Here is a 12,651-nt window from a genome sequence, read left to right as displayed (position 1 = left end):
GGGGTGGGGGGTAGGGAGAGAGACACACGGGGCATGTGCAGAGGGTGGGGGGAGGGGAGAGACAAACGGGGCATGACCGGGGGTGGGGGGGAGGGAGAGAAACACACGGGGCATGAGCGGGGGGTGGGGGGTTTTGTATGTCAGGAGACTAACAAAAACACAGACATGAGTTTTTTGCGGCAGATCCCGCTCCTCGGCCTTCCGCTGGCTAACCCTGTGCGATGGCGTGAGCGGGGGGCTGGAGGAACAGGGGAGACATCGAGCATGAGCGGTGGTGGGGGGACAGGAAGGACACACAGGGCATGAGCGGGGGTGGGGGGACAGAAAGGACACACGGGGCATGAGCGGGGGGGTGGCAGACACGGGGCATGAGCGGGGGTGGGAGGAACAGGAGACAGACACGCTCCTGCTGACCTGACAAAGCCTCTCATGCGGGAAAGAAAGATGGCGGGCGTCTCCGAGGCCAGACGCACTGCACGCTTTCACTGCATGCAATGAGAGAGCACGTCAGATGTCCGCGGACATCACGCAAGCTGCTTGCCCAATCACCGTCCTGTCCGCGGAGCGCACAGGGAAGTGTGTCCGCGAAGCGAACAAAGATATCACTAATTTTTTTACCTACTTTTTTGTCATTTTAAAAAAAAACTACTGGACGGATTTTCAACAAATTTGCAAAAGCACTCTTTCGGGACCAAGCTGCTGCTCCTGGTCCAAATTTGGTGAAAATCCGTCCAGCGGTTTGGGCTGTAGGCGTGAGCAAAAAAAAAAATTCCCATTCAGTCTATGGGAAAAAACTGAAATTTTGGGACCCCCCCTATAACTTTTCCCCCCCTGGACGAATCCTCACCAAACTTTGCAAAAAAATTCAGAGTGGGCCATATACTTTTTTTGCAAAGTTTGGTGAGGACTCGTCCAGAGGGGGCGTAGTTATAGGCCGCCCAAAATGTGCTCTTCCTATGGAAACACCAATTTAACCATAACTACACTGCCACTATCGTGTATATATATATATATATATATATATATCTCCATATATATATATTTATTGTTTTATTTGAGAAACAGCACTTTCTCCACTTTAAAAACTGACAAAACAAGATGGCTGCCATGAAAAAGGGAGAAGAGAACTACATGTAGTCCCTTCTCCCTTTCCATAAAGGGAGAAGAGAACTACATGTAGTCCCTTCTCCCTTTCCATAACACACACTTCCCTAATTGGGGAAATGCTGGGAAGGCCGAGTGCCTCTTCCAGCACCAGTGAGGGGCGCAAAAGCTGCTGTAAAGAGGGTGTAAGGGAAGGGGGCGAAAGAGGTGAAAACTGGGGGTGGGGCTGGGAGGAAGAGGGTGTACTTACGTGCAGCCAAGGGAAGATGCCACTCTCCCGCTTCAGAGTAGGCTCAGAGCCCAAGCTTTACAGTGAAGTAAAGCCCCAGTTCTGAGCTTCATTATCGGCTGAAAGGCCCTATGACCATCCTGCCTGGTTGCTAATGCTCAATAGTAGACACCTACATTTATCAATCCAACTGAATGCTTTGAGGTGAGTATAATAACTGCATAGGTAAATAATTGTATCTTTGGTCAGGTCAACGAGAAATGAGTCCCTTAATTAGTGCTTTTTGAATCTTCTGTAGGATCATTCGCTTCAAACCATGAATGTGAATTATGTGAACAGTATGGTTGAGAAAATGTAATTGTGCACACCACGTGACCATCCAGTGATATCCTTCTGTTTAACTTTGGGTGACCACAGTGTAGCTGTGGCACCTCTGACATTAATGTGTTCTTCATAGGAGTAAGTAGTTGTGCACCATATTATTTAGTTTCACTATATACTACATTAGTCCCTTTAACATCTATATATATTTATTATGTTCTTTTTAGATTACTCTGCAAACACAAAAGGGACTCCAGGGTATAGTACTACGAGCTCATCCCTGGTAACAAACAAAAGAACTCTAAACCAATAGACCTCGAGCACATGTGTGTAAGTCAGTTTTCATGATACAAAAAAGTTGCTCGACTTGAACTAGAACAAATGATTCAATTAGCATTTGTAGTAGAACAAATACAATTTGTTTTCATAATTAATACAGTCTTAAAAACGTACTCATAAAGTGTAAGCAAGTTAACAGTTGAAGTATACAAACTAACTTGTGCAACACAGCTCTAACTTCAATATAATAATTTGAATGATCAAAGGAGTAATTACTACTGCTGGTTAACTACACAACAAATAAAAACACAAACAAATCAAATCAATCACTGTGTGTGTCTCTATGTGTGTTCTATCACCAGTGGCTCCCTTCCAATGAATTTCACGACTCCAGTGGTTGTTTCCATGGCTTCCATGTCTCTTAGAGTAGCCTCTTTCTATGGATGCTGTGCCTCTATTAGTTGATTATATTCATAGGTAGTGGGCTTCCAGGCCACAGATAATCACTGTCGTCTATGGCCAAGGTGAATACAGCGCAGGAATGGATGGATGCAGATTGATCAGTAATCCCACTGCTGCATGGTGCTGTGACTCCCCCAGGCCCTGGATCGTCCTTCTGGCTGCATTCTACTCACCATGTAACCTGACTCAAATACATTCTTCCTATTATATCTGAAGCGGGCTGAATAAAACTCAATTCACCATCCAGTCACTTGGTTGCGAAGAAGGATTGCATACAACATCATTTTAAGTGACTATCAATGTTTGGGGACTAAAGGGAGCCGTGGCAGAGCCCCTGGAGAAGTGCAGCTTATACAGACTGCCAGGGTTCTGCCCCTTTTAGACCAGGTCCACTTAAAGCTTTGGGTACCCAATTGTGATTTTGCTCATAGGTACAACTGCAGTAAATATGCTCCTAGGCAGAACCCAATTAAATCTTCCCACTGCGGTATTCATCCTGGTACGCTCATTCTAATGTTGCTTTTGGGTGAACCCCACTGCCGATTTGCTCCTAGCTACACCCCGCTGTGATTCTCTGCTGGATGAACCCCATCATTCCTCTATATCACCCCTAACTAGCTTTCCTTCCTCAACTAACCTACTTGCCACTCAGTTATCTATTACACTCCATAAAGCCAGCGCACAAGGTATCATTCTTTCGGCTGGAGCTGCTGCCACCATCACTCTGACCCCTGAAGTGCCTCTTTGAACATTCTGCATGCCCTCCAGCTTCTTGAGCCTTTCACGTGCCAATGGTAGTCTTGGTGCCCATGCCCTGGTAGCTAACAGATGTAGGTCTCCCCACCACATAAAGCAGGCAATCAAGTGCCACTGCGATAAGCCAAGGAGAATTGCACTGGCACACAGGGAGGTGTGCTCTTCTGGCCTTCACTCATCAACGGGCCAGAAGAGCGCCTAGTTCTGCCTCTGGCCCCACTTGCCTTCTTTCCCTCCATTCTTTCCAGCCCATGCACCTTAATGTTGACATAATGGTACAAGTGCCTTTTTCAAGACAGCGCACACTTTACATTGCATCGCATATCATTGCATATCTTGCATTAAACGGAATAGCATGTCTCGGGAGGATAGCTCAGGGGCAACGTGCTAGCCTTCGAAACAAGACGACATGGAGCACCACAGGCTCGAGCCCTGGGTCCGCGCTTAGGAGGGAGGTGTGCTCTTCTGGCCTTCACTCATCAACGGGCCAGAAGAGCGCCTAGTTCTGCCTCTGGCCCCACTTGCCTTCTTTCCCTCCATTCTTTCCAGCCCATGCACCTTAATGTTGACATAATGGTACAAGTGCCTTTTTCAAGACAGCGCACACTTTACATTGCATCGCATATCATTGCATATCTTGCATTAAACGGAATAGCATGTCTCGGGAGGATAGCTCAGGGGCAACGTGCTAGCCTTCGAAACAAGACGACATGGAGCACCACAGGCTCGAGCCCTGGGTCCGCGCTTAGAAACCTATAGGCATTAAGCGCGTTATACATATCATATCATATCATGGCGTTATTCTTTCAGATGTAATGACTCTTTGTTGGTCCCGACAGCAGCCGCTCCTCCCTGCCTTTCTTCTCGCCGGGCGTGCTTTTCAGTTGCCTGGGGAATCGTCCTTGGTCCTCGACACAGCATATAGGAATTCAGTTCGGTTGCGCTCTCCCACTCTCCATATTTGCTCCTGCCAAAGAGAAAGCTCCCTTTGCATAGTTGTCCAGACACACATGGCCCATAACTCGGAGCATGTAATGTACCATGACATGCAATCAAGAAGCTGCAAATAGAAGCCCGCCTAGCCACCAACGTATCTGCTTTTAGCACAATGGGGGGTAAATAACCAGATATTAGCCATGCGTGGGAGTATGGTGTGAAACGGGGAAGTGGGAGCAGAAGAGACGGTGAAAGTACGAAACAGGCATGCAAGAGAATCATGGGGGGTTAAGAGGATGGAAGATGTAGAAAGAGGAAGGCTGGATAATACAACTAGACGAGGAACAAAAAAAGACAGCTAATGGTGTAAGGTGAGGCAGACAGAGATACCATGCACAGAGCACAGCTCTACAGAGTGAGGGTGAAGCCAATGGGAGTAGGGTGACTGGATGTTTCCATGTCACGTGGATACCATTGGTACTGTTCTTGTATTTCTTTTAACAGGCTATTGCATTCTGGGAGGTGTAGCCTTAATTAACTTCAATTGAACACATTGGACTCAAGCACTCAATGATTAGTAGTGGAAAAGGGTGTAGCAGAGCAAGTTTGGAAAAGGTATTTAGGTGAACGATACTGAGATATCGTAGAGGCACTGATTCAGTGAAACCCGGGGAGGTGGGCAAAAGTGATACAGCTGGAGGGAGAGAGCACATTGTTTTTACTGAAATTAAGCCGGAGAGGAAGCTGGAGGGATGATGAGAGAGCAAATGTAATTGACGAGGGGAAAAGTTGGATGCACTCAAAAGGAGAAGGCGCAGGTAATCAAGAGAGATAACGCAAGAGATACAAGTGTCTATCTTGATTACTCTCCCACATTTGAATAAACTGTTTTATGCCACAATGCTCCCGCTTCTAAGTGCTGTAATTGTAGTACTAGTATTCAATGATACTCAATTCATCAACTTTGCAAAGATGGAACAGTGAGTCTGCTCGGCCAAGATTCAAACCTGTGAATACACGGTGTATAAACATGGCAGGGGTCATAGTTTTGGAATGAGAAAGAAACAGGGGAGAAGGGTGGCATAGAGGGATAGCATATAACAAAAGTGATGGAAGGAGGAATGAAAAAGTGAAGAAAGAGTGGTGGTTAGAGTGGTGGTTGCAAAGATTGAAACGTGAGGGAGAGAAACAACCACAGAGAAGAAAGATGGAGAAATGGACAACGAAGGTGACCAATATTATATGGGAAGAAAAGAGAGGGTGCAGAGAGAATGGGGAGAATATAAAGGGTGAGAACGTGTGAAAGGGACAGGAAAGACAATGGGAGAGAAGGTTAGGTCAAAAGTGTTATCGATCTGGGAATTTCAACAGGGAGATTGCAATGCAATTCCACTAGATGCATTAATAGTTATCTATTCAGATCTGAATTGAGCATGAAGCGCCGAGAGTTTGGACGTTTTTAACCATATCTTTACCTTTTTTGGCTGAAAAAAATGTTTCAAATCAATGTGGGGTCTGGAGGGACCGCCCAAAGGTTAAACAAAAAAAAACAGGCGAATAACTACATGAGATAAAGGCGAGGGGTTTGGCGGACACGAGAATGGGGCGAATGCAGTCTGTCGTCGGTCTTGGGCGAGCAGCACCCGCTGTGTAGGCGCCTGCTCCGTCTCTGCAAAACCGACGGCCCGTTTCCGAGTTCTATACGGGCTCCTAGAGGGGACAGAACAGCACAGCGGGGATCGGCGGGTAACAGTGCGCGCAGATTTGCTTGGAAAGTGCCCTTGGAGCAGCCGTAATACAATGAGCTATTTACCTCCGTTTTCTAAGAGGGTTGCCCAGACGCACAGCCCAAACATCAGCTTTAAAAAGGGGGGTGGGGTGTAGATGAAGCGCACCGCCCTCGAGCCTATCGCCCCCAGGAAGCAAAACCTCATCAAGTGAAAGTAATGGGAGCTATTCATCACCAGCGCTCCCGCCGCACATTCAGGCGAACGCGAACAAACAGGGATTCTTCTGGACAAATTAGGATTATTAATCCGCTCCCCGCTGAAACTAGGGGCCGCGTCTTCATTAGGGCGCGGATTGCATGGGAGCGGGGCGGGGGCCCTGGGGTTCACTTGTGCTTTTTGGGAACGCAAAGCCTGCAGATGTTAATGGTCGCATTTTCTGCTTTTTCGCAGTACAGGATTTCCTGCTGAGTGCAAAGAGAAGTGGATGAGGAGTGGCACGACTTGTTCGGACACCCGCGGAAGACTCGGGAGGATGTCCCACTCCAGCGCCTGTCTCTTCCTCTGCCTCCTGTCTGTCGCAGTATCCTCCACCGCTATTGACATACCTGCTCAGGGTAAGAATACTGCTGCCCAAGCACGTTGCACATCCATAGTAATCCGGGCACCTGCTTTGGAATGTAGGCGGCATTTCTACTCGGGGTCAATGCACTTAACACCCTTTTCCAGAGGCCTGGAGTGCTAAATGATACGAACAAACTGACTAGAAGGTGCACCTGTTATGTTTACTCCTCGTTTAACACCCCCGTGGCCTGTTTACAAAAGCTTTTACAATGGCGAATTCCCATTGACAATCGCTTTATAAATCAGGCCCTGGGCATTTTCCAATTTCTGACAAGAGGATTGAATGCACCGATAAGAATGCACCCGCCCTCCTGGCAAACATCAATGCATTTCCATCAGCATCAGATATTCATGCTGGTGTAAAGATATTGCATTCCTCTGGAATTCTCCCTCTTTCCCTCCTTCAGCAGTAGCTAAAAGCTGGCAGGTTATACAATGTCAACAATCGAGTAGGAAGCACCACCCTCAGGTCTGTGTTTGCATGACACACTCTTAAGGGATAGTAGAAAAAAGACACAAGGCACACATTTTCAGAGAACACACAATATTTCTTATTAGTAGACATCCAAATATGTAATCCAAATACATGTTATTAAGAAAGACGTTTTTAGTTAACAATATGTCATTGGTCCATAATCCTTAGAAACACTTGCATCAGTGTGATTAGCCTATCTCATACAAAAAAGTGTCTAGGGGCTAGTGCATGCATGATATGTCATACAAAGACACAGCCAAAATGTACAGTATTTTAAAAAAGAGAAGAGAAAAGACCTGTTTAGACACTCCTGTGACACCGGTTTTACTGTGAAAGGCAAAAAAATGTGGTCTATCTGGGATTCTGCTTAAACAAAAATCGACACTCCGTAACCAAGTAGGGTACATTTTCATCCCCTGTGTTCCCTATTATAGATCATAAGAGAGCGGCCTTCATCAGGACTAGAAGAGGTACTATTGTGTAAAACTGGATCCTCAAGAACTCCTCTTTAGGTGGTGTTTATTGTTGGTTCTATGAAATGTGTGCCTTGTGTCTTTGTTGTACTATCCCTTGAGAGTATGTCATGCAAACACAGATGTAAGGGTGTGGATTCCTACCCCTTTGATGAGATTGTATATACTTATACCCCAACTTGTAGCAGGCCCCTAAAAATAGAGGTGAACCATCTGAAATATTGAGGATCCATAGGGATCCATGTGAGGGCAGCATGTGCACAGCAGGTAGCATTTTTGATTGTTTGCACTTTTACGATTCTAAGGACATGTATTCCCTTCATAAAGGAAATATGCAACATTCCAGAAAGAGGACTACCGTGCAGTCACTACATGTTTAAAAATGAGACCCTCTATGTGGCTTGGCTTTTGCCAAATCCAATACCCCCAAGTGCTTTTGATACAGCACTCTCAACATTTGTAATATAAATTGTGAACGTGTACTCTGGAGAATCCACTGGGACAATGGATCCAACTTTTGTCTGGAGAAACAAGATTCCAGGTTCACAGAACACTTACATGATAATGCATGTCTTCAATTTTGGAAACGTTGGTTTTGGAGAATAAAGAGTTATATGTTTCTCTTTATGTTTTACTTAGTCCTCAGTTCTTCCAGGCAAGAACTTTGGAGCAAGGGAAAATGAGTTCTGGCTCATAAACATTACAACCTGTGTGACATTTGGTCTATCACAATATTGAACTGAGTATTGACAACAACATTGTGAACATATGTAGTAAGTATGACTTGTGAAAGTGAAGTGGTCTTCCTGGAATCCACTAGAACAATTAATCTATACTTTTATCTAGAGGTGCCATGTCCTATGTCCTAATGTTTGAAATTCTATTAATTATAATACCAGTGAGTGGTTTCTAAGAGCTGGATTGGGATTCAAACATGTGTTGCGCTGTGTTGTCTTGCTTCCAAGACGAACACGTTGCGCCTGAGCTATCCTTCCTCACCCTTCCTAAGTTGACCAAAAAGATGATGGGTGTCTGCTATCTTTGAAAACGGTGGTTTTGGAAGTATATAATTTTTTTTTTTGTTTTGTTTACGTTGTATCTAGTGCTAATATGCTGCCTGTTTCTTAGAACGTTCAGACACTTACAGTTAGCTGTACCTGTTCCATTGGCACTGTGCATTGTGCACTAGTTTTCTGTGCACCAGCTTTAAAGCAAGGAGAAATGAGCTTTACCTCTGTTCTATACACTGGACATTCTGCAGCCCCATTTAATTACACGGTGGGGACCTGTTACAATGGCACTTGAGTATAGACACGTCTACGTCATGTATTTTTCTTCATATTCATGGCGGGGTGGAAAAAGGGAGCATACCTGCTTGTACGCTGTCATTTTGCACTCCGCCGTACAAATGAAGTAAAGGCTGCTTGCCATATACACATTGCCGGTGGGTTCCTATGTGGTTTGGCTGCTTTTTGCTAGCGTACAAAGTGGGATGACACTATATGAATCAAAAGCATTTGTGTCGCCATGGAAATTCATGATGATGCACTTGCTATAGTATAGATATTTTGGAGAGGAAGGGGGCGGGAGAATCATAAGGTATGATCCCACCTGGTTTCCAAAATACAAATAAATGAAAATGGGCTGGGACATAAATGAAATGCATAAAGTCGAATGCGAGGCTTTTATGCATTTTGGTTACGTCACGGTTCAATTACAATTATCTCCCATGTGTGATCTTTGGCAAATAATAGAATCTCCCTGAGGTTTAAAGCCACAATTCCCCCTATTTGTAGTCTGAATTTTGCAAGAATGCTCTGGTCTTCCAGACCAAAGGATATATGGACTATAACCCTCGTCTCTTATCTTAACACTCCAAGTGATCTTTGACAAATAGCAGTTTTGCTATGTCGGTGGACCCACAATTCCTCACATTCATAATGTGTATTGAGCCATTGAGTGTTGGTCTTTCAGGAAGTAGCTTTATACCAAGCATGCATGTCATCTAGTTCTGGTGTGTGCAGACGCTTAGCACTTGCATTTTTGTGTTGGATCTCAAAATTGTTGTAATTGATAGTTTGCTAATTTAAGCAATATCTATGTTCAGTTCACTTTAACACAACCGATATATAGAAGAGTGCTACCTCTCCTACTCACCCAATGGTTTTGTCCGAATTGCAAGGGCTGTTAGGCACAATTGTGTGCAGTATCCTTTGGAACACTACAGCAACCTTGACATCCTGCCAATAGGAAGCCAGCCTTTGGTATAAGCCTGTATTACACAGGTTGGCAGTGTGGCTGAGCAGCCAGGCTCATCTCAAGAGGAGTCAATGTGAGCAGTAGTGTTGAGACACAGAGTTTCACAGTGACAGTTATTCAATTAAACACTTGCACTCAATGTTTCCTGATTAAACAATTATTAATTTATTTAAGTCAGTTTTAAAGGCCTTCTTCAGAAAGAAGCAAAACATCTAACATTTATAATAAACTTCAAAACACACTCTTAGTTTCTCTAAATCAGATGATTCTTATTGCGGATGGCACACAGACACTTCCTACACCCTCAGGTGACTTAAATAGCTAGGACACTGTGGACATTGATTTATCACTTGTACATTTAGAGCAATACTGAGCTGGGTGCAAAGGTTAGATTGGGGAATAAAACACAGGTTAACAATGAATTCATAAACAGCTAACTACTTTTTAAACCTTCCAATTTCAAGTACATGTAAGGTAAAGGCACAGTGTCAGAGGTAAGAAGAGTCTCACAAGGAGCCAGGACAGCCAATGGTAGTTGAGCAAAGTGTAGGTGAGTTGAATATCTTCTTTGCAGGTAAGAAAACATCTTGCACAATGTTTTTAGAAACGTTTGTAGAAATAATATTCACTTGAAGGGCCAAAAGCTGTGAGGCTTGTGAGGGGCAAAACTGTAAGCAACTCTTCAAGGGCAACCAAGACAAGTCTCAACTGAGAGCAGGTAAGGCTACACAACAAGGGTAAGTCCTCTTAGGTTTACAGTACCTTTGGTTAGACAAAATGGTTCCAGCTGGCTTCTGTTCCTGTACAGCTCTGCAGATTCTGGAGTTCCTGGGCCTCAGTGATGGGGACAAGAGGGAGGACATCTGGGGACTCCTGCACTGCAATGGGAAGGTCATCGGCAGCAATGGGCAAACTTCAATTCAGAGGCACTTCGCAGTTTCAGCTCCTCGCGTCTGACAGCAAATAGCAACACTGCGGTTCTCGGATACCTCTTCAGACTTTCCTCGCATCTGGGGTCCAGCACTCTGTTGAGATGGCTCAGGCTTGGTCAGTCCTGCTTCAGGGAAGTCCAGAGGATCTTCCTGGCACTCGGGTCTGACTTAAAAGCAATCCACTTGGTTTGATGTTCCTCTCCCTGGCACAGCAGCAGTGGAAGTACAGCTAGCACTGAGACGATGTCCAAACAAGTTCACTTTGGGGTTGATTGGTCCCACCAACCCAAGGGGAGAAGTTGTCCTTGCAGGACATCTCTAGTCAAAATGAATTTGGAGCTTCAGCACAGCAGCATGCAAACCAACGGTCCAGGAGTTGCAGCAGGCATCTCTTCCAAGTTCTTCTTCGGATTCATTCATCCAGTGGTCGACTCTGCCTTCCAACACAAAAAGCTTTGCCTTTTATGCAGGTTTTTCCCATTCATTCCAGCCTAGCTGTCAATCACACAGCAGGGTGGCCATCCTCCAAGGACAGCCAGCTCGCCAATCACCTTTGGGTGCATTCCTGTAACCAAGCAGATTAAGCACAGGGAGTTTCGGGCACGTCCCACACTTCCTGCCCCTGCTAGACATACTGGAGCCAGAGGTGGGTTTCACTCATGAATCCCACCAAAGGCAAAATTAACAAAGAGACCAAACCTGGTTTGGCGCACAGAGTAAATCTCAAGACGGACTTTTCCAACAAGAAATGGCAGAAAAAGAAGACTGGGCCATTTTGCCGAAATGGGCACCCATGGGTGCCTTACTGTTTCTGCGAACGCAGCCCATGATAAAAGCACACAATTTTAATAAAAAGTAAACCACTGTCACTAGCCATTAATTGTAGAATGGGTAACATAACAATGTTACATGAGAAACTATACAAAGGGGATACTAAGTAACCCCTCCAGGACCCTATGGTAAAATAGTGTGTGCTGGGTCTAGGAAGTTACAAAATGTAAGTAAAGTCAATTTCACTTCACTGCTCTTGGAAACAGTACGTTTACTGAAGATGCTGTGTGTCACAATGTAAAGATGATGCCTATCGAGTTTGTCAGACTCCAAATCACAAGAAAGATACATTGAGAGAGTGGGACACAGGTCTCACTCTCTCCAGGTTAGAAAAACAAAAAATCGTTAAGTCCAGTAAAAGAGCTGGGGGTCTCTAAGGTAGAAGGGAATTAGAAAACTTCTGAGAATTAAGTGTCCAATGGGGTCCTCAGCCAAATAGATGAAAGTTTACACTTGCCATATGAACTTCTCCCCCAGGGATGAAGGCTAAGGAGGCAGTGTGGACCCCCTTGCATCTGGGATCCCCTTTCAAATGGTCAGTTGACCCTCAAGCATAACATTTATCAAATGTCTTCTGGAATGGGGGTTTCTGCTGACCTCCCTCTGGTTTGGCACCAGAGGTTTCACTAGACTGACCTGGTTTCCAAAATGGCTTACCCTTCTTATGTTTGTGGCCCTCTTTTTGGTGGTTGGATTTATAATGCTCCTTGTCATCTTCCTTGTACTGCTTCCCCTTATCCTTTTTGTGAGTGGCCCTAGAATCCTTGTGAGTAGCCCTGTTGGCAACCTACAAATCAGCAACCTTTGCTAGCGTCTTGTGATAAATCTCTTTTGAGTCAGCCAAGTGCTGTCCCAGCTCAGCAGAGCAGGCATCAAAAAAGGATTCCAACAAAAACAGATCTTTCATTCCTTCAAAGGTAGTAACTCTGTAACCCTTAACCCATCCATCTAAGTTTTTCAAACAAGCACACATCCAGGTAGCCCAGTGGGTACCATCAGTCTTTTTGAGGGTCCTAAACCTCTTAAGGTACTGGGAAGTAGTTTGGACCCAAGCTGAAGGTACAGTATACCTTACATCTTCTGCCAGTGAAGGAAGGCCAGGTGTTCCAAGAGGGAAACCCTCCTCTAAACCTCTCCCAGGGAACAGAGGGAGATACCGGACTCAGAGTACCCGTCCAGAAGCTCCAGGATCAGTACCCAGCCAGAACACAGTGTGCCCTGCTAGGTTATGACAGCAAGCTTC

The 12,651-nt window shown here is 45.2% G+C and overlaps 1 protein-coding gene across 5 annotated transcripts in view; it reads left to right on the top strand.

The window, feature by feature from the left end:
• The window catches only part of CHL1 (cell adhesion molecule L1 like), a 780,691-nt gene that overhangs the window by 294,248 nt on the left and 473,792 nt on the right, over positions 1 to 12,651 (top strand). For 4 of the 5 annotated variants that reach the window (XM_069643529.1, XM_069643532.1, XM_069643528.1 and 1 more), the window contains exon 3: positions 6,268 to 6,431. In XM_069643529.1, the coding sequence (XP_069499630.1) occupies positions 6,268 to 6,431 (164 nt within the window). The remainder of the gene's footprint in view (positions 1 to 6,267; positions 6,432 to 12,651) is intronic. The other variant, XM_069643531.1, reaches the window with a different exon arrangement.

The sequence above is a fragment of the Ambystoma mexicanum genome, chromosome 2p (assembly GCF_040938575.1).
Source record: "Ambystoma mexicanum isolate Mex_15411 chromosome 2p, UKY_AmexF1_1, whole genome shotgun sequence".
Classification (NCBI taxonomy): Eukaryota; Metazoa; Chordata; class Amphibia; order Caudata; family Ambystomatidae; genus Ambystoma; species Ambystoma mexicanum.
The sequence above is the reverse complement of the archived record's forward strand: the minus strand, read 5'-3'. Positions and strand labels throughout refer to the sequence as shown.